This window comes from Hesperophylax consimilis, chromosome 15 (genome assembly GCF_061612785.1).
Source record: "Hesperophylax consimilis isolate HC1 chromosome 15, BYU_Hcon_1.0, whole genome shotgun sequence".
Classification (NCBI taxonomy): domain Eukaryota; kingdom Metazoa; phylum Arthropoda; class Insecta; order Trichoptera; family Limnephilidae; genus Hesperophylax; species Hesperophylax consimilis.
This window is the reverse complement of record NC_142850.1, coordinates 11541807-11565084: the sequence shown is the minus strand read 5'-3', so window position 1 is coordinate 11565084 and position 23278 is coordinate 11541807. Positions and strand designations below refer to the sequence as shown.

Below are 23278 nucleotides of genomic sequence, written 5' to 3'. Positions count from 1 at the left end.
CCTTGCCGAGGCACCGCTCTAACATCGCAAATATTGTCTTCAATAGTTAAATATTACAATTTGAGGTTTTACTCATAAAGTTATTAAAAAAACGGTTTATGATAATTGATAAATAATGATTATAAATATTATTGTGCCGTTTCTTTGCAGCTTCCAAAAAAATTATATTAAATTTAATGTTAAATTTATTTTATAAAAAATGTATTTATATATTTTTAAAATAAGTATTATTATTTCACTTTATAAACGGTTTATTTAGTTATTATTATTATAGGTGTCAGCTGTTCCACCTTCCGAAAACATTCTGAAGGTGAAACAGCTGATAATGCCCTTGGAATAATTACCTATAGAACTTTTTATGTAATTAAACCATTTTTTTAAATTGAAAAATAATTTTAATATATCTTCTAAAGATCAATTTTATAATTTATTTATACTTGTCTATTTTGAAATTTGTTAATTTTCATTATTTTATGTTTATCCTGATGAAGAAACCATTACTTTCCAAACATGGCATTTTTTTGATAAAATAGTGCTTAATTCAAAGTTTTTTTTTCATGAAAAAATAATAATAAAAAAAAAACTTCAAATTTAAAGAAAGTTCTAGAAACTTAAACTGTGTATCCGATTGCCACCAATAGTTAAAGATATAATGTCGAGTATATCTGCCAAGTTGCAGCTCGATCCAATGTCGGGAAGTAGATTATTTGCCATTTCCTGGATTTGCATTCATTTACGAAAACAAAAGTGAATATTTAATAAAAAATGATATTACCTAATTTTCTGCTATATTTTGAATATTTTTGAATAAAATTTCATAATATGAAGAACGGAAAGTTTTCATAATAAGAACCTTGTAAGCTTCTTTGCCTTTGAAGTTTTAATTTTATTCTAACATCTTTCCTCACTTTTATGGTTCAGTAAATAGAGTTTTATCGTAAAAGCATTGGATTTTTACTGTTTTCAATCTAGTTTCTGTGTTATTTTGCCTTTAACGGGTGCCGTAATATGACTAATACTAATATTGGCACTGAAATAGAAGTGTATCATCAACTTAATAGGACTAACAAAAAATACGGAGGCAGAAGATTAAAGGAAGATTAACTATTGACATTATAAGCGATTCTTATTATCAGTTTACTCTAAGTACTTACGTCACACGTAATATTTGCGAATTGCAAGACACGATTATGTTCAAAAGAAAATAATTTCGAGAGAAAAAAATCAAGAAACTTCATTTTTTTAATTTTTGCTTGCAAGTCTTTACAGTTCTGATACAAACTAAATCGATGGGTGATATATTTGTTTAAATTTAAAAAAACTATTGTTTTACTTTGAAAATTCGAAGAAGGAAAGACAAAACCTCCAGAAGCTGAAATAGTTTTAAAAATGCGTATTTAGAACACGAATATATTCAAACTTTGTTAACAATTATTTTTATCCGCTATAATCCACCCTTTCCACAATCCGTAACAAAAATTAAAATATGTAGAAGTTTTATATTTTCGTATAAAACAATCACTTTGTGGTTTGTTATAATATTTGTGGTGAAATATTTCAATATTTGACGTAATATTTTTTTATAAAACAACCATCGATAAACATTTTAATATATTGACTCATATAAGGTTATTGTTTTATTTCAAACTGGATATTATTTTTCATTTATATTTATCTTTTCTCGCATGGTGAAAACACTGGCTGAAGTAGTTGGTAAACGGAAACTTGCAGTTCAAACCTTAGGCCACCATTGGGGAAACGGAACACTATAATGATAACCATTAATTGTGGTAGGTTTAATTGCACAATCTCCTTTGCCGGTCTTCTTAATCTGAGTCTTTGAAAAGTGAAATGTTTACAACAACTACTGACTGAAGTTGCAAAACAACTTTTCACAAACTCAGTTTACCAATTGAATTGCAATGATTTTAACCATTTTTACATAGGTAAAACTTGCAGAAATTTTGAAACAAGGATTAAGGAACATTTGAGATGTCTAAATAGCAATAATTATTTGGAATTTGCTAACCATCTAATTGAATTCAACCATTCATTTGACATAAATACTGGTTTTAAAATATTACACACTAATGTTAGTGGTTTTCAGTTAGATCTTTTAGAAATATTAGAAATTAGAAAAAATGTCAATAGAAATTTAAATATTATAAATAATCAAACTAATTTTGTGAATAACCCTGTCTTTAACATATTTCCATTGTAATGTTTGTCTTTGATCTTCTAAGCACCTCCCCTTTCCACCTCTCACCCCTCCCCTCAACCCCCCCCCCACACTACTTCCTTTTCTACCCACACCTGTCTCTATATACTTGACAATTTAGTTTTTAGTACATTAATTGTCCTGATGAAGAGAACATCGTTCTCGAAACATGTTGACTTTATATAAAAAATAAAGATTATCGTGGTAAAAACAAAGTGTTTTAATTATTTTATTAATAAAATGGTGCCACAAAGTGAATTTGCAAAATTTGAAGAAAAAAACATTGTATTTGGGTTATTTTCTCATTCTAGAATTCAAGATACTTCGAAACCATATTGATCAGAGAACCCTTCATTATCTTATTTCTTCATAACAATCTTTTTTTTCCTTTTGCACACTTAATTCCACCTCACAAACCAATAAACCGAGACGCCATAGATAGTTCTAATGCCTTTGGACAGCTAAGACTGGATTCGTGGCATAAAAATGGTGTTTAAAATTTGCTTCCACAAAGTTACAGCACATGTTTTTTGCACTCTGATTTGTTTTCTATGACTGTTATGCGGAAATGTAGAGTTTGCCCTCCACAATTTAACGTTTTTATTTACACTGTTAAAATTACCTTTAAAAAATATTAAGAGTTCTACATACACTACAAAATTTAAAATCTCCTTACAATCATCCTAGAACCCTTTTTGTTATTGCCTGAAATAAATTTTCTCTTTAATCCCAGTCCAATCTTTGCGGTGTTGCAATAAAAGCAGCGCTGCAAAAGTAGATGGACTCGGTTTATGTGAACCATTTTACCTACATAGTTGCTTTAGATAAAAATAGTGGATTCACAAAGGGTAAGGGGAACGTAGATGACCCAAGGGATTGGAAGAACTAAAGTCAAGCGAGAGTATCATAATAATGCTTTTGTTTCAAACGATTGTTGACGAAGAATTCACCAGAGAAATTCTTTGCTCCTTGTTTTGCATTGGTTGTATCCAAGCCGAATCACTTCAAAGTTTTTATATGATGAAAAGACGCAGATCTGAGTATTCTTAGTTCAATTGAGAGTTTGTTAAACGCACGCCAACCGGTCCAGACCGACCGGTCGGTGGCTGAGTTGATATCGAGTTTGGGTCCTTCAATTTCTCGGCTGACTAAGTACTCCATCACAACACAAGCAATATTTTCCGCTTACTGTGGTGGTAGTAGGAGGTTTTAAAATATTGTCAGGTTATTCGTAACCCGGTAATGTTTTTCTTTCTTAAAAAAAAAAAAAAATTTCGCACGATTTTCAAAATCCCAAAACTATTATTTTTTAAGTTAGTATCCCGCGTTGCGATTCCTCTTTCTTTATCCAACTTTTGGAACAGCATAACAATGTCGTTAGTTGTTTTTAAATAAGTTTTTGTGTATCCATCCAATGTCGGGATACCAAGAATATTAAGCCGTCGCGTTGTCTCTATTAATAATAATAGAGTTGACTAATAGATTTTAGTTCAAACCTCTAAAACCAGTCTCCACAAAATTTAACGATTGTCAGTAAAAATATAATCATTAAAAGGAGATAAAAGGAAGTGAATTATTTTTATGCAGTTTTAATGGGAAAATATTTTATATGCAGACTTTTGGGGTGAAAAGTTTTGGGGCGCTGCAGGAAAACGACGACAGCAAAAAAGAATTGTTTTTTCTTTTTATTTCACTCCACTAAATAATATCTCACTTAGCAAATCGTTATCGTAAAACGTTTGTTAAATAATTTCATACTTCTCCGCAAGAATGTTTGTGAAAATCAGTTATTATCTATGAACACTGTTCAATCAATTTCATAATATACCAATGACAATGATCATGATCATTAGATATACAATTCAGAAGTTCTGGTTACCTCTTAGAAAAGGCTTAATTTAAGATATCTATCCAGTTACTTCTCCCGTTAAGCAGTGTTTGTCCACCAGGCGCACAAAACTCCTTTTAACTTAATGAAATAAATAATTAAAAATAATCATTTATTAAAATATTTAAAAAAAAATCAAAATTAATAAATTATTAATTATTTAAGATTATTAATTTGAAAATTAAGAATTAACAATTTTTTATCTTAAATATTAATGATTTAAATTGAATAAAAATAATTACTTAAAAAAAAAACAATTTAAAATTCAAAATTGATAAAGGGAAGCTGATTGAACTTTTAATATCTAAATGAAAGCAAAATTGAAGATAATTATCATAAAGATTTCTGGTCCGTAGGGGAAAGACGCTTATCAAGCTCCTACCTAAAAAAAGCTTGTCGTTTTTATGACGGTTATTAGACAAGAATCTATTTTAACTTTCACAGAGACAGGTGATCAACGTTTTTGTATTATAAATTTATGTTTAAAAATTGTTACTTATTTTTTTTTATTCAGGTCTTCTACACAGTACTTACCTCCTATTAATTATAATATTTTTTATTTATTTTCAGATAAATTAACCTATTTAAAATAATGTAAAATAGTAAAGTTAAAATACATAATTATTTTTCATTAAAATAAATTTTGAAGGATAGTTAGTTGTGTTTGCGCTTTTTGGCAGAAATATGTTTTTTGATCGTTCAAAGTTTTTCTGAATTTGCCTTGCGAAATTTGTGATACTGTTTGGGCAAACGTTAAATTTAATGGATGGATTAGAAAGATGGGTTAGTAGAAATTTGCTTCAGTGAAATCAGTAATCTTTCAATAGTGTTGCAATTTATATGTACATATAAATGCGACAAATTAAGCAAACCAATAATAACATTATTTAAACCAATATGTTCCCTTAAATTATCTATGCTTATATTTTAGTTATGTTTATTAGTCTATCCTTACATGTCATACTTTTTAGTACACTTTGTATCTCGATGAAAAAACCTTTGGTTCTGAGACCTATAAATATTTTTTCTCACAATATTGGTTTAAACAAAGTTAATTATTTCTATTCAATTAATATTAATATTCATTTATCAAACTGGTGAATTTATCAAAATTATTATTAAGCGTCTTTGAGGTGATATTTTTTGTGAAGATTTTAAGAATTCTTTTAGTTTGGGGCAGCGTTGCTTCCCTGAACAAAAAAATCTTTTTACAAAAAATTAAAATTATTGAAAAAAAATTTTTTTAACCAGCAACAACATCATAAATGTTGTATTTTATGAGTACATTCATTTAACAGACATAATATTCACGATTTCGACCACTGTGATACGGGCATGTGCCTAGTGTAGTAGTCGAAATGCTTGCAAAAACTTTGTAAGAATAACTTAAAATATCATAAACGAAAATAAAAAATAACCGTTTATTGTAATATTTTTGTCAGTGGGTACCTATTCTCTATACTTGTTTTTCTATTCTTATATTGTATTTTAATTTTCAGTATACTTTGTATCCTAATGAAGGAACCTTTGGTTTTTAAACGTATTGATATTGTTTTATAAACAAAGTTCATACAGCCACTAAATTTTTAAAAAAATTAACAAATTTATTTTGAATTACACCCATTTTTAAACTACCATTACTAGAGGGTTTACGTCTTCAAAGTTTTATTTGAAATCATTTTTTTTTCAGACGATGTACTCGGAAGACAACCTCTCCCTTGGCCCTGGAGAACGCCAGGTCTTCGTGCCATGGGGCTTCTTCAAAGGCTGCAAAGTAGCTATCAAGAAACTGGACAAGTCCCGCGTGGAGCTGAGCAGACCCCTGCTGCTGGAGTTGAAGAAGATGAAGGACCTCCAGCACGACCACCTCGTCAGGTTCTACGGGGCCTGTGTGGACCCGCCACAGTGCTGCATACTGACTGAATACTGCCCCAAAGGATCTCTGCAGGACATACTGGAGAATGAGTCATTCAAATTGGATTGGATGTTTAAAGTCAGCTTGATGCATGATATTATTAGAGTAAGTTTCTTAGAAATGTCTACAATATTATTTTAAAATTTCTTAAAAGCTCATGGTCATTGGCAACGTGGAAGGTGGACCGTTAGATAGTTTCGCGATCTTAACACAAAGAATGCAATATTTAAGCAATCTTCCCAACATCCTTTTCATTGATATGCTTGGCGTATCTCTGAGAAACCAGCTCAGGCGTGGGGGCTCCGTCGAAGACAGTGTCAAACTTACCTCTCAGAAGCTGGATGTACTGTACATGGCCCGCCGATAATTTAATACTAAACAACTGATGATCCGGTACATATCCCAAGTGCGTCCCACTGTTGAATTTGGAAGACACCTCTGGTCTGGATCCCCTAAATACTTGGAAAAACCCTTGCCTCTCCAGAAACGGGCGGTCCGTTTGATAAATTCCCCTAGTATATTAACAAACAGATTGCAAGTGGCAGGTAGGAATGCTATCCTTTTTCTATCGGTATTTCAATGGAAGATGCTTCGAGGAACTAGCGTCATTGATCCCTTTGACACCGGTGCATATTCGTAAAACATGTCAAACGCACGCTCAATATTTTTGTACATGGTTGACATTAAAAAAATAAGAACGGGTAGTTTTTCAGTTCAATAGCTTGGCTGTGTGCTTTCTCTCCCCTTCAACATGTTCATTCACAAATACACAACATTAATTCCGGAAAAAATCTCTAAATGACAGTAAAAAAGCTCCAGTACTAAGCGCACAAACAGACAGACGCCTATAGCAACTTTATTTTATACTATTTTTAGATTCGAGATAATGATGGTTTTTGTTTTGCTTCAGGGTTTGTCGCATCTCCATGGCACTGATATTAAGTCACACGGATCTCTAAAGTCATCCAACTGCGTAGTAGACAGCAGATTTGTTCTGAAGATTACGGACTTTGGTCTTCACGGCCTCAGAACTGTGGGAGAGGAACATGACGATGAAGAATCACATGCTTATTGGAGACGTAAGTAGAAACATAATCAAATATACGTATCCCGAAAAAAGTAGGTAGGTTCCTACTCGTTGACAAACTTTATTTACACGATTATTTTTCGTTGCCTTGTCGTGTGGATTTAGGATTAAAAAAAGTAGGTGTTCTAATTTGATACTGACATAAATGACATGAAACGTGTTAATAGTATTTATTGTTTCCTATTTTATATCAATTTATTTTTTAAATAAAAATAAAACACTTTGTTTAAAAACCACGAGTTATTGAATTTTTTCAAGACCGACGTTTCGCTTCGTAGAAGCTTCAGGGTTCAAAATGAACTAATTTTGAACATTGAAGATGCTTCTACGAAGGGAAACCAGTTGGTCTTAATAAAATTTATTTTGACAAAGTGTTTTATTTTTATTTAATAATATGTCAAACCACAAAGTGACTGCTTTTTAACGAAATATCAATTTATTTACTTCATAGATCACTTCAATCAGTTACAAGAAGACGTTAAAAAGTTAAGCAATATTGCAAAAACAATTAACACTATGTAAATATAGATTTTACATGTAAAAACATCCAATTAATTATACTTACAAATTAAACCATCTACCCACCTTCGAGTAGAAACAATGAGATTTTGGAGTATTACTAGATTCTAAAATGTTATAAGGCTCCTATAAAAAATGACAAGCTTATACGCAATCGGGCTTTATTATAAGCATTACAAAGCTTTTTACTGTAGCACACACACTAATTCTGCTATGTATCAGTCTCTCTTCAGTCATTTGGAATACTCTATATCAAACATACCCAACATATATACCATCGTATGTTAAAGTACTTGCCATATTTGACGATTTAATATCGTCTCAAAATATTATTTCTTTTCTAATAGCAACTATCTGTAGGAAATTTTATGTATAAACATAATAATCGTGCATGGAGAAAAATGAGTGTAACTGATTTATTAAAATCCTATAAAAACGTGATTTAGTCTATTTTATATTTACATTTTATGATAAAATATCAGTCCATTCAGAATATATCGGAGCACGCGTTCATGCAAGTGTCCTTTTCCTAATAAATATAATGAAGAAATGCCACAATATTAGAGTTTTTATGAATACTTGTTCCGCCGTTCTTATAACACATTCGCGTTTTACTGATTGTAAGATAATTTGTTAATTCATTCTTTAAAGGCCTGCAGTCCCGTTTTCTACAGTAATATGAATAATTTTACTATATTTTTTTTAAATGAGCAGTATTTTATATCAATTCGTTTTCTACTTGTGAAAAGCAAAAATTTTTCATCTTATAGTCTCCACACGGGAATTGTTATGAAAAAAGTATCTTATAAAACTCCGTATTTTTTTCGGCAAAACAATTGATCAAAAAATCTCATATACTCGTACGTACGCTACAGCAAAAAACTTCCCCTACGTGGAATTGTTTGGAACTGCGATCCAATCGATTATGCAATCGGTAATTGGATTTCTAGCTATGGGTGTAATGAATAAAGTGTGTTGGGAAATAAAATGTGCCTTCCATTGAGTTAAATGGTATAAATATACCCATATTGTATTCCAAATAACTGTATACATGGTATACAGTTAATTGGTTTACATTTTTTTTTGAGGGTGCTAAATTATATATGACTATTGTTAATCGTACGCAATGTAAGTATGCAATGTACCTACTTAATGTTATATCTCGCACTATCTTGAGAAGTGTGTTCATAAAACGTAAAAATTCAGGTAAAAACCTTTAGTAACTGAGGCTGGCTTTTTACCCACATGAATATAAATGGGGCCAAGTAAATGCGTTTATTTTAAAAAACGCTAAGGGGTTGAACGTAGTAATATCTCGTTACACATGCATCATTTTACTCTACTTTTGTCTATAATATCAGCCTTTTTAACGGTGGTAAATGTGCTTTTCATATTCTATTTGTTTGTGTGACTTTGAGTGTGTATGTATGCCTATGAATATGTTGACTGAGTTATATCTATACGAGTATGTCTATGCATTTAATGCAATTGTAATGTGGTCAATTGAAATTTTATTCTTCTTTATTTATTTTCTATTTTGTGGCTTCTTGTTGTTTGTGTGCTTTTAGTATTATAATTAACTACGTGAAATCGACCTGCTAACAAATTTAATGATTAACAAACAATTGGTTTAGGTCAACTCTGGACAGCTCCAGAACTTATGAGGATGGAGAATCGACCTCCAGAAGGAACACAGAAAGGAGACGTATATTCATTTGGCATCATAGTTCATGAGATCGTCCTGAGAAATGGAGCTTTCTGGCTTGGAAAGGACTTATGCCAATCACCCAAAGGTATAATATTCAGAACTGTTTCATACAAAAAAAACAAACATCTTAATATATACCGAAATTATCAACAAAACCATAGATTTACCACTTTCAAGGTACCTTTGTTCAAGCCAATCGAATAAAAAAGTTATGTGTGCAGTTCGACTAATATAAATTGTTAGCCATTTAAACGTGTACGCAAAGTGCGTGTACCGTTCAACGATTCATCCTGACTTCCAACCGCAACATTCTGAAAGTGTTGAAGTGTGAAGAAGGGTGAAATGTCGAAAGATTTATTTGAGTCAGTGAGTTTGATTCATCATTGCTGACATATAGTAGAAAACATGTTTGTATTTAAGTGAATACGATATTTTAGGTTAAATTTTGTTGACTGTGAAAGGATATTTAAAGGATTTCTTTCTGCACCACTACAAACATACGACTATTTAAATTGTAAAGATTTTAGGTAAATTAATGTTGAATACTTTCCGCTGCGTCTTTTTTAGCATGTTCTTCTGTTTTTCATGAAGTTGGAACTATATGATGGGTATAATAAATAAACACATAAAATAAATTACCGTTCGAGTACGCACATTACGAAAATACCATAAAAAACCTTAAACGCAATTTGAGAAAGAATTACTTTAAAATTTGTGCATTAAAATACCGAAAAATGGAATGTTTTTAATTTGTGAAATTATTGAAAGTTGGCGGTCAGAACGCCAACTAATATTTTCATATAGTTGGACATTTTTCGATTTTTTTTTTTAGAAATCGTGGAGGCAGTGCATGCAGGGATAACTACCCCTGGCGCAGGCCCTAAGGGAGAGGTGCTCCGTCCTTACATCGAACCAATGGACTGCGAAAACGAAGGAGTGGCAGACCTCATGAAGAGGTGCTGGGCTGAGGAACCGACCGACAGGCCGGACTTTGGGGCGCTCAAGTCGGCCATCAGAAAACTCAACAAGTAAGAATTTCATTATTTAACGACGTTCAAAATTAGGTAAGATCTTTCAGTCACGCTCAAATTTCACCCACGAAATTAAATCGTTATTGTCTTCTTCATATAGATGAGATTTGATAATGTCTTCTTGTGATGATAGTTTCTTGGTGTAATGTTCTTAAATTTGAAAACGGTTCTTATTTTTTTTTAAATGTAAATACTGCAGAAGGGTCTGGAACCAGTAAGACTATGTCATCTTCATTCGGGGTATGTTGTAAGGCTGAAGGTATTGAGGAGGGAAGCAAGACAGGGAATAGGAAGGTGAGGAAGTACCTGGTAATTCAGATCTAGTAACCAAACACGGCTAAAGCTATTTCAAGCATTGTTTCAATTCTGAATCGTGGTCTTACACTAGGGCGATACTAAGAGTAACTTCCACTCCGAAACGTGCCGCCAGTATACTTTATATTATTTTTTATTAATCAAACAAATGTCTCTTTCGCACGTCGGTATTTGAACCCGTGACTTCCGGATTGCTAGTCGATTGCTGTATCCATTGATCACGGAGGCCTTTTAATATATTTATTTTTATTGGAAGCTTAAAAAAATAATAAGAAATATATTTATATTTTCTGTTTCTCATTACGAAGACAGTTTCAAATGGTTTTTCCAAAAAATAAAATTGTTTATTGGAGGTCCAAAATTTAATCACGAACGCAATTTAAAAATGAACACATGTTTTAAGGTCACAAAACTAACACGAGTTGGTCTTCATATCGCTTTTCGCTGGCCAAATTCAATACTCGCGGTGGAACCCACGATATTAAATTAAAAATAAGTAAGTTCCCTAGTTACCAGCGGTGGAAGAAAACCTAGAACCAGAGAAAAATAAAAGTACGCACCACATTTTCTTACGATACTGCGAGTAATACCTTTATGCATGGCTGTAATTATGAGTTACGCTCCGTGCATTAGTGGTTATGTTTTTTGAAATTATCTTTCGGCGTATTATTCATGGCTAGCTGCTTTGTGATTCAACGCGCCAAACCAAATGTGATTTTTAATCAATCCCTGGACTGAATGTTCCCAAAAAATAGAGGAACCGTCATTTGCACATTATTTGATAGTTGTTACACCCTTGCGTAAATATAGTCTATCATTATATCAAATCTATATTTAAAAGTATATATTTATAATTAATATTGTCTTTTAATATTATCATCGGGAATATATGTTTTTATGTTTCCTACAGCCCAAAGCTAGTGAGACTATGCCCTACTTAAATGGGGAATGTTCCACAATGAAGCAGTAAGTAGTTGAATAAGAATAAGCTTTTATAGTACCGCATTATTCAGAATATTAGTGCAATAAACATGAACTAATGACGATGTTTTATTTTTTACACGTTTTTAAATAGTTTTTTGAAAGTTTAGAGGGTCTTACTTACCGAATTTTCATGTAGGTTGTCAATATCATTTTTGTTTTAGTGGCTAGTGATAAAAAAATCGTTTTAGTGGCCTAATTAATAAAAAATCACTTAACAACCGTTAAACTGTGTTTTATCACATATTGTACAAAAACTGTTAAAATTTTATTTCGAATTATTACTAATAAAACATATACCTATCTGCGCTGCGAAAGAACTGGCATAATTGAATTTTAGCAGTCTGGCGCATGCGTCTAATGCGACATGCTGGTGTTTTTACCGTTAAAATGACTTTTTTGAATGTTTTTGTTGGCAATTTCTGTTCTAATGACCAATTATATATTATATTTGAATAATTCAATTATTACTTCTTACTGTCATAAATTTACGTCAGTTTTAATCAATTTATAATGTCATATTATGAATATAATTTCATGTTATAGGAAATAAACGAAGATATTTTGGAATTATTCTTAGGTTATTTTTTTTATATTGACTTTTACGGCCAGAATTTAATAAAACCTCCGTGAAAGTAATAATTTTTTTAATACACATTAAAAAAAATAAACGCTCATATTGTGGCAAAATGGATCCAAAATGTTTTATATTATTGTTTACTCTACGAGAATTATCATAATAATTTTTAATTATATGAACAGTTATCTGGCAAATTCGATAAATAAAAATGTCAAGTTGTAATGTTGTGTTTTGGTTGAATTTAAAATAATGTAGTTTTTAAGTATAGTTAAAATAAAAATATTTAAAAGGTGATTTTATCTTATTTATAAAAAGTTTCTTTTTTTAAAGACATCTTTAAATGAAGTAATATAAAGAAAATTTCTGATGCCTTTCTTCAAACAACAGATAAACAACCCTCTTTGGCTAGATAAGAAATGTACATTCTTATATACCTTTCCATGAACAATTTTATGTCAGTTTCTATTTTACGTTTCAATAAAGATTATTTTCACATACAAGGTCGTTTATAAATTGAATAACATTTTCAACACGATTTCTAATAAGGCTGTTTGTATCTAGTATGGGAGAATATCAATTAGCAAATATAAATAATTAGTATGTAGTCCAGGAAAAACGTGATTAATGATCCAGAGGGTTAATTTTACGTTCCACGTTCATATCACTTTTATTTCCGAATCTTTGGAGCATGATAAATTGACTTGCAAAGGTGCCTTTCGCTAACATGTAAACGTCACTAATCGGGTGATGATTTATTTGCTCGACGATGATAAGATATTTATTTTGTCGGTTACTTGGAAAAATGGTCTGATACATTTTCGTAATTTTATTAACTGATATCAACAACAAAAAAAATTATGTGCGGTGAGGGTTCATCCAGATTATAAATGAAAATATGTTAATTAATTAAAATTATCAATCATGTCGTATTCATTCATTAGAAAGTTTTTTGCAAATTTCCGCAGTTACACATTTTCATCACAATAGTATCATGATGATTTGTGATGAATTGATTCTTTTCCGGGGCGCTATATTATAAAAGCGGTGAATATCGGCACGAAGGAATTAAAACCTTTTTTGTTATAAAGAACACTTAGATACATTCAGATGTAAATTTAGTATAGCCGAAGCCAGGTACCTTCACAATAACGATTATATATCAAACTTATATTTAATAAGCACACCGACTCAATCGTTAATAGGTCGTATAAAATGCTTGGTTTCGTGCTTCGTATAAGTAAAGTATTCAATAATCTGCGTACAACTGTAATGTTATATATCGCATTAGTCAGAAGTACCTACACTGGAATATCCATCGCCAATTTGGAACCAACAATATAAACCTTACATAGATAGTATAGAACGTATCCAAAACAAATTTATAAAATATATTACATACAAATTCAACAATAACTTTGAGTGTACATTTGAAACTTTGCAGCAAATACGAGCAGTAGCTCACTCAATATTTATACACAGAATTTTAAACAATGACATTGACTGTACCAGACTTCTGTCCCTTATTAACTTTAACATACCCTTGAGACGTACACGACATACAGTGCTATTCCACACGCTTGATTATAAAACAAATGCAGCAACTAATTCGCCAATCAACCAAGTTCTTCATACTCTAAATAATATTTGTCTTAACTTTAACATTGACATTTTTTCGAATTCACTGCCCAAATTCAAACGTGGCCTCATGTCAATAATTTAAAATCTTCAATGCGCATACATACATCCACACACACACAAACACTCACCCTTACATTACACACACACAGCTATATTCTACACACGTCACCTGGTAATTAAGGAATAAACATACAAAATAGCAGACATTACAAGGAAACATATCATGCACATTTTGATAGATCGAGTCTCGTCGTACTTCTTCCGTCATACGGGTCCTATTTCCGCACATCAACTTCAAATACTTAATTTATGTTGTAATGTGCATCAGTATCCTTCATAAACCTCAATGCATATAATTAAAGTGAACGTGTTTTACTAAGCACGCATCTTTTCATCTAATAATTAATTGTATACATATTTATACTATACTTTGTTCCATAGTTATACCACGGCGATCCCATATGTTTGAAATTTCAAAATTGTCCTCCAAATAATAAAATATTTTCAGGTATTTAAAGGTAACAAAATTCCTCAATAATTTGTGTTTCCATAATGGCCACATAAATCCATCACATAGCTCTATTTATACATTATTCATGATTATTATTATAGCACAGGGTTATTAAAAATGATGGACTCAATTTTTCAACTCTATATTATAAACATACACAACCAACTATCAGACACACTCACTGACCATTGATTGATGTATTTATCGACTCAATTTATAGAATTAAACGTAATATATACCAGCACTTTGTTGAATCCTACAAAATTGAGGAGCGTTACTAATGTAGTTTAAGTGATTTGTGAAATAAAAATTTTCTTATATGTCGTATTGTTCAAGTTTTTATATTATTTTACTAATATTATTTTATATTCGTCAGCTTAAATTTGTTTTTTTGTAAAATTTTCGAAATCTGCCTATTTTAAAAAGCACGTAAAAGCCCGGCTGGGCGTAAAACCAAATAAAATAAATTATTTCAAACAACAAATATGAAATAATTTTCATTTGGTAAATGTTCAATATTACCCCTCGTTGGCTGCACGGCAAACATCTAATCGGTAGTTGAACTCCTTCCACACCATAATGTGTTATTGAGGTCATTGAAGCTGTAATACGGTTCCACAGGTCGTTTGGCTAGATTTGTTGTTAGTGGTGATACATAAACTGCTTCTTTTACGAATCCTCATAAGAAAAGACAGGTCTTCTTACCCTCAACAGCTTATTGGCACCAGAGTATTAGAGGTTTTCTGAATGAATATCTACCTCAACGATGGATAGCAGCAACATTTGGAATGAAGACCTTCTTCATCAGATATCCTGATCTCGTTCCTTGCGACTTTTTTGTGGGGTTCGCACTACTACCTCTACTAATATCTGTATTTGTTAACAATATTGTTTGTATTAATGAAAATTACTTCATATTTGTCATTAGTTCAGAGTTTGAAATATAGAGTCATGAAATTTAGTTCATTTTGAATAAAACTGGTAACTTCTTTCATTTGATTTGTGTAGAGTTTGAAGGGTTGGATAAAACAATTTCAGGCTATTTTCATCAAAGCATAGTTACAAATATATTAATTTGGAGCAGAATTGCTTACAAGGCTTTATATACGAGCCAATAAAGAAACTAAGTGAAACTTCCATTATTTATGAGATGGGGGAACTTTGGAAATATTGCTTGTTGAAATTTAAATGATAGTAAAGGAATTTAGGGAAAGCCAACCTATTGAACCCAATAAAGACTTACAGCTTATTTCGTTGAGGAAAATGGAAAGTTATTGGTTTTTACCAAATAACTTTTTCCACGTGTTTCGTGATCCAAGTCTGTCCGATCGATGTTCGGTCTCTCGGTGCATATTCAAAATCAAATTAATGGAATGGTGATATACGATGTCAGGCAGTGTAAGAGAGACAGAATACGCAATGTATTATGTATTTCAATATAAGATTTCAATTACGAGGTTTTTCAATTGAGCCTGCGTTTCAGCGTTGATCCCCTGTGCACCGGTGCGATACTCGACGGATACGAGCGGGACACCCGTTCAAATTTGATGTTGGCTTAATGAGAATGAGTCGTTTCTCCGACTCGTTTTTGTGTTTTTGGCTCATACTTCTTATAATTCGGGCTTCTTTGAGAATTCTTCTTCCCACCATACATTCCCTGCCACAACCCGCCTAACAACCCAGCCCAACAGGACTGCGATATAGTTCACCTGTCTTTAGACTGAATATATAGGGGCACATACAAAAATAATTAAAAAAAAATTCTTAGCTTTTTTGTGAACTAATCTAGGTGGGCATATTTCCGAGGAGACAGACATGTGCTATGATCATAAATTTTATTAAAAAAATATCCTGTCACTTTTTGTTTTCGTGGAATAATAAAATTTAAATAATAAAAAATAAATTATTGAGAATAACATATTTTTCGCTATACTTAAAAAACCGAAGTCAAATGTTAAAATGAAATTCTTTATGTTTAGAACGAAAGAACAAAGGTACTTTAATTTATAAATGTTATTCGCATAGTTTGCCCTCGCATGAAATATACTCCAGCAAAGAAGGGAGAAAGGGTCCCCTTATAAATATAATAAAAACGCACAATATCGAAGAGCAAGTTTAAGCTAAAATAAAGAGAAAAAAACCTGTTTTTAGCAAAATGTTTATTTAGGGTTAAAAGTAACGTTAGTTATAGTCAACGCGTTCATAAACAGCGCTAACTTAATTATTTTATGAAAATACACTTTTTTCAAATTATCCTTTAAAATATTACGTTCGTAAATACGGAATATGAATATGGATAGATAGTTTTGTCTGTACAAAAACTCAATTCTTTCAAGGAAAGCAAACAAATACAATATCTGTGATTCTATCAAAATATTTTATTTGTATGCCTTTCTAAGAATCATATCACGAAAAACAAAATTTTGTACACATTTTGCGCGCCAGTCGATCGAAAAGTCACACTATTTTGGTGAAAGAATTATTATTTTGGACGTCATTTCGTCTGGTTTACTGTTGACCTATGTGAAAATCATAAATCATTCCGCTGCTCTCGTTCCGAATCCGCTATGTATTATTCATGTCCTAATAAAATCCTCAACCGAGATGTATATCTGATATATCCACGACGGGAATTATCTGTGAGCGATATTGGGACGGAGGCTCACGGACTTAAAAGCTCTGATAACCGCTCTGAAATAATATTACATCGCCTGGAAAAATGCGGAAGGAAACATATAACATTTTTTTATTATATTTTGAAAATATTTATGAGGGGTTGTATTCTTTATTAGAAAGTATATGTACCTACCTATTATTTTAAAAAGTATGATAAACAAACAGCAGTTAACTTAATATAAGCAATAATTATTAACCTGAAACACAAATACAAATAACGGGAATTGAACACGCACCTTTTGACTGCTGGTCAGGTGAACGGAACCACTGTGCTTCATCATCTTATTTTTGTTTATTTATTTTAATATCAACGGTATAAAATATACCATATACATTAGATTATAAACAGTGACATCAGAAAATATACAATCAACAGAAATTCTAAATGGATATAAAAAGTTAGAGATACAAAAACACGCAAAACTTATAGGTAGACTAGGTTAGATTAGTATTGATTGAAATATATGACAGTATAGATACATGATATAATATATTACATTAGCTAAAATGTATGCATTTATTTTCAGGTTTTGGTTGAAAGTAGGTAAGTGCCAATCAAGCTATTGGTTCACCGTATTGACTTTTATTATTGACCAATGTTTCCTCATTTGCCTCAGGCAGTTCATTTTATATATATTTATTTGTTTAGCGGCCAAATAGTTCAATAAATACTAATATTTCACCCAACAATCATTGATTTTTTTTACTTACTTCTTAAATATTATTAATATTTATTAAAGGTGTACAATACTAGGTTTTATGCAAAGCACAAAGGATTAAAAATTATTTTAAGCAATTATTATTAGTCTAAAACACGAATATAAACATCAGTTAACTCAATGTTTTAATCTATATTTATTTTTTATTCTGTCTTTCTCTTTCTTTTTTTTCTCAAAATATATGCTAATTCTACCAAATTTGACTATCCTAAAACGGGAATTCTTCTTAGTTAAACCAACTTTTAGAATTAAACCTACTCCGTTAAAAATACATGTATAGTTTCATGGCACAAATCTCTTTGTTTATACATTCTATGTGTAAATAACATGTGGGCCCATTTTTGAATGGATTTCATTATTTTCAGAGCTCAAACCTACTTTTCAGGGATTTCATTCATAACCCACTCGTTTTACATCCATTGTAATGATAATAATACACAGTTTCCTGAAATTCGAAGTACAAGCGGGACACTGGAGAATCTATTTCTATATAACATAGAGAACCCAATAAAACTTTTATTTTTGGCCTCGCATATCGATTTTTATTTTTTGGCAACTAAAGGGTTAACAAAAATTCGAGCTGACCCACTTACCACCGATTGTTTCAAATTTGACCCGAATAATTTGGAATAGATTTATATTAAAAGCAAAAATATTTATTTGATCGATTTGTGATCGATTATTTCACAATGCATTCATTTTTTTATATTTGCGATACGTTCCAGAGTTGAAGATACTCTCAGTGTCGCCTTGGTGTAAGACCACCATTCACATTCGAAACATTGTTTGAAATGGCTTTAGCCGTGTTTGGTTACAATGTGTGAATATCCATGTGCTTTCCCACCTCCCTACTCCTCATCTCATTTCCATTCTCACTACCCTCAGATTAACAACATACCCCTAGTGGGGATTGTTTGGAAGTAGTTGGGACTCTTGTGCGGTATTCGAATTAAAAAAGAAACACAAAATCGACTCCAAATGTGATTAAGACCACTTGTACTACAAGTTTCCGGATACCGTATAGGTATGTATTTTCAATATGAGCAAAACAAATAACTCTCAGACTGTTATACTTATTCAAATGAATTGATTAAATTATCGTTCAGTTTTCTAAGATTGTAGTGAGATATATCGAATAGTTAATTTATTTGTCCTGTTCAACCAACAAAACTATTTTTTTTACGCTACATATTTAGACAGCGAGAATAGAATAACCTATAAAAACACCCAGTCGCCGCGGTGAAAGATCATCATTTAGATAAGAAAAGATGCTTCAAATGACTGTAGCCGTGTTTGATGTCCAGATCTAAATAGCCAAGGACTTCCCCATCTTATTTTCCCCATCTACTTCCCCTCCCCGCTATCTTCAGCCCCACACAATACCCCTATTGGGTATGCCATAGTCTCACTATCTTCACATGGTTGGAACCGCATTTGAGACACTTTTGCAGGTACTCATATAAAAACGGATTAAAAACTTGTACATGATTTAAAGTGCATATTATGCATTAAAACATTTATAACCTTTTTGCCTGAAAATTTTTAAAATGAACTATGTAATTTCTTTTATATTATCTTCTTATTTTTTTATAATCATAAACTAATTTTTATAAATTATTGAAGACAAAATTAGCGATTTCTAAACGAAAATCTGTAACAGAAAAATCAGAAAAGTATACGGTCACATCTAGGATTTGAACCCAGGACCTTTGCCTTACCGGGGCACCGCTCTACTAACTGAGCTAATGGGACCCTATCTCCTTCATTCATATTCAACTGTACAATACTTCGAACGTTCTTCTTGTGACCGTATCCTTTTCTGATTTTTCTGTTTCAGATTTTCGTTTAGAAATTGCTAATATATCGTCTTCAATAATAAAATATTACAATATTTGAGGGTTTACTCAATTAAGTTATTCCAAAAAATAAGTAATGTTTATAAGACAAGTTTTTTATGCATAGCACAAAGGATAAAAAAATATAATAAGCAATAATTAGTAGTTATTAGTTATTTTTAGATATTTTCAATTTGTATGGATATTTCAGGGGGCTAATTATTGCTTATAATAATATATTATCTTCTATAACGTCCTATAATATTTCAGCATCAAATAAGAGCTACCCTGTATGTGGATATTGGTAGAAACGAAGCAATTTCATCTTCAGTAGGTACTTTAGTTTAGCTGCCATCGAAAACGTGCAATTCTCTCCTTACAATATTATCTCGAAAGCTCCTACACCTAGCACACGTTCTGTTATAATAGTATTATCATGCTCTGCTTAGGGGTTTCCACGTTTAGATGTAAGTCACGTGTGATTTTAAGACTTAAACTCAAGTTTATATAGAGAAAAATAATCTTTTCCCTTTCCACGAACTTTTTCCATAAAAAGTAATGATAATTTACGTCATTTTTAAACCATCTTTTGCATAATAAATAATGATTATTTCTTATCGGAATGTATTACAAAGAAAAATCATACCTAGGTTCGTATGATAGTGAACCGAAACTAAAAAATAAACCGAATCTATTTAACAGCGTTTGCAGAAAAAAATCATTTTCAATGTAAAGTATACAGTAATTTCCATATGAGACAATTTTAATTAATTTTTCGTAATTTGTTTTATGAAAGAAATGTCTGTAATCTTGAAAAATTTATTGTAACTTTAATTTGTAAAAAATAAATATTATTTATTGTGTGTGATACCGGTGTTCAAATACCTAGACAAAATATGTGAATTTTTTTACAATTGTTAGTTTTTATAAATATGATCGACAGTCGTGTCGTTGGATCGTTCTGTGTAGTTAGGAAAAGCTAGGAAAAAAACATTTTCGTTTTACTAACCGACGAAAATAAAATGTGTTTAACAGTAAGTATCATATATCTATATACATATTTATGTAAATTTATTTTGTAAGAAATAAACAGCTTTTATATAATATGCAGTGATAGATTTAAATATACAAGTTAATTGAAGTCAAGCCACAGAAGCTTCTTATGTTAAAGTGCATTAGAAATGAAGTAGAAATGTAAAGACAAGTGTCTGTTGTAGACACCGTTCGTTAACAAATCTTTAATTTTATTCCCAGACTGATCATATTTTATTCCCAGACTGATCATATTTTATTCCCAGACTGATCATATTTTATTCCCAGACTGCATATTTTATTCCCAGACTGATCATATTTTATTCCCAGACTGATCATATTTTTCACACTTGGCCTTCAAAACAAAAGAAAGGTCATTGTCTACATTGAATTTTTTTAAAACTCTGTTTAAAACCCGGGCAACGTCGGAGACTTCTACTAATATATCAAAAAAAAAATAAAAAAAAAAACAAAAAAACTTATTCTCTTTGTATTTATAATTCGTAACAATTTCCAATTGAAAGAAGAGTAAAATAACACAATCTGGCTGATGATCGTAAAAAAAAACTTTTATCATAGTTTATGTCCACGGGAACATTATATCAGCCTAGTGAAACTTTCCAAAACGACATTAAATCAGATTTTTTACATTTAATTTACCAATCTAAAAACAAATTGTCGAAGAGATATAAGGATTTTACATCGATAAGGATTAGAAGTGTATCTGATAGAGTAGTCTAAAAATATTATCCCATATTTCGATGTCCGCTCTTGGTGGAGAACCTCATTACGCGACGAAAATCCAATCATGTACGTCAGCGCAAACGTAAATAGATTTCCGTAATTTTTTTCCTGTAACGAAGTCAGCTTTGATGGAATGCGTGTGGTTTGGGTTGTCTTTGAAACGAACGAGGCCCGACTCTGTAAGTGTTTGATGGAAGCAAACAGGAAATCCTTCGATTTGACGTACAGGTTGCGTTTTGAGCAATTTGTATAGCTTCCAAATTTACTAGAATACAATAGGTAGGTAAAAGTTATTTCTTGTTTCGAAACCGTTATAATATTCGTGTTGGATTTCCATTTAAATACGTAATAATTCTAGTACATTTGTAACTATAATTTTCGTCCACTTATTATCGAAACCTTTTTTACTTATCATAATTATGTGAAACAAACAATCCTCGCCACATGACTCGCTTCATTTTTGACAGTTCTACAGTGTAAGTTCTTCAATGCTCCTTAGCTTATGATAGAAATTTGTATTCTTGATTATAAGATGCGGAGAATTCAATCGTGAAAATTTCCATTTTTTAGTAGGTTGAAAGTAATATAGTATCTAATGGATAAAACGCGTTTCAAAGTTTTTCGTCAAGAGCGCTACAATTTAAAAATAAACGGTATGCTGTAATCAACTTATCGAAACCTTTAAGAAACTGTATTATTCGTTAAAAAAAACTCGTTATATTTATATATATATATATATATATATATATATATATATATATATATATATATATATATATATGTAGAATAATGTTCTCGGTTTACCCGCGTAAAGTAGTCCTTAAAAGGACTTTTTAAAATTAAAAAGTCCTTTTAAGGACTACTTTACGCGGGTAAACCGAGAACATTATTCTACATCTTACACCCGTGAAAACCTTAACCATAACATATATATATATATATATATTTATCCCCTCTCGTACTATGTTGATCTCGCGCGACGGTACGCCAGGTATATGTTGATCCGTTTGCATTTGTTGATCCACCCCGGATATGTTGATCCACTACCCAAGCTGGCATACATATGTAAATCCCTACAGATCAACTTGTGTCATCGAGATTTTGCTGTAAGCCACGCCCATTTTTCGATCGCATATACATTTTACACGATTTATTTTGTTGATCTATATATTTCTGACAAACTTGACCGCTTGCATGTGTTGTAACTTGTAACCGCCAATTTCGCGCGCGTTGTGGTACTTTTTAGATTCCGTTAGAACATCCATATTCTATGAAAATGACTCTGTACTTAAAGAGGATAGACTGCCTCACGCGTATTTATATTGAAATGGAACTTTCAAAAACGTCAAATCCATGCTTAAAAAATCTTTTGAACTTGATTAAACAAAAATGTAACTTTAATGCATCATTTACTACGTTTCGTGACTTAGCAGGGGTGCCCGGGTTCATGGGGTGAGATTTGTCTAAGTCATTTTATAAGAGAAATTTTGAACATTGATTGAATAAAATTTTATTTTAATGTATCTTTTACCATCTCTCCCGACGTGAGTTTCTTGTAATGATTAAGTTGAAACAAAGCGTAATATCCATAATATGTGCCTATTAAAATTGCGGTGATTAGATTGGTGAGAATTTAATTTTTCAAATTTTAAATTGAAATTGCTGAAAAATTTATTCCAATTTGTTTTTTACTAAACATGGCTAAAGTCATTTCAAGCACCGATTCCAACCAACGATGTTTTAGTAAATGTTCGTCAATCAACAGGAGCCATAATGTCTGTACATCAGAGCCCTCGAGAATTATTACAATTATGTGTACCGACGCCCCGGGAGCCATTTATTAGATAACCAATACACCTACCATTAGTCACCGCCAACGAT

The 23278-nt window shown here is 31.4% G+C and overlaps 1 protein-coding gene across 1 annotated transcript in view; it reads left to right on the top strand.

Annotated features, from left to right (window-relative positions):
- LOC149417296 (atrial natriuretic peptide receptor 1-like) overlaps window positions 1-23278 on the top strand; it is a 513733-nt gene that overhangs the window by 443941 nt on the left and 46514 nt on the right. The window contains exons 12-15 of the mRNA XM_089640190.1: window positions 5797-6126; window positions 6932-7100; window positions 9262-9420; window positions 10168-10363. Coding sequence (XP_089496316.1) covers window positions 5797-6126; window positions 6932-7100; window positions 9262-9420; window positions 10168-10363 — 854 coding nt within the window. The remainder of the gene's footprint in view (window positions 1-5796; window positions 6127-6931; window positions 7101-9261; window positions 9421-10167; window positions 10364-23278) is intronic.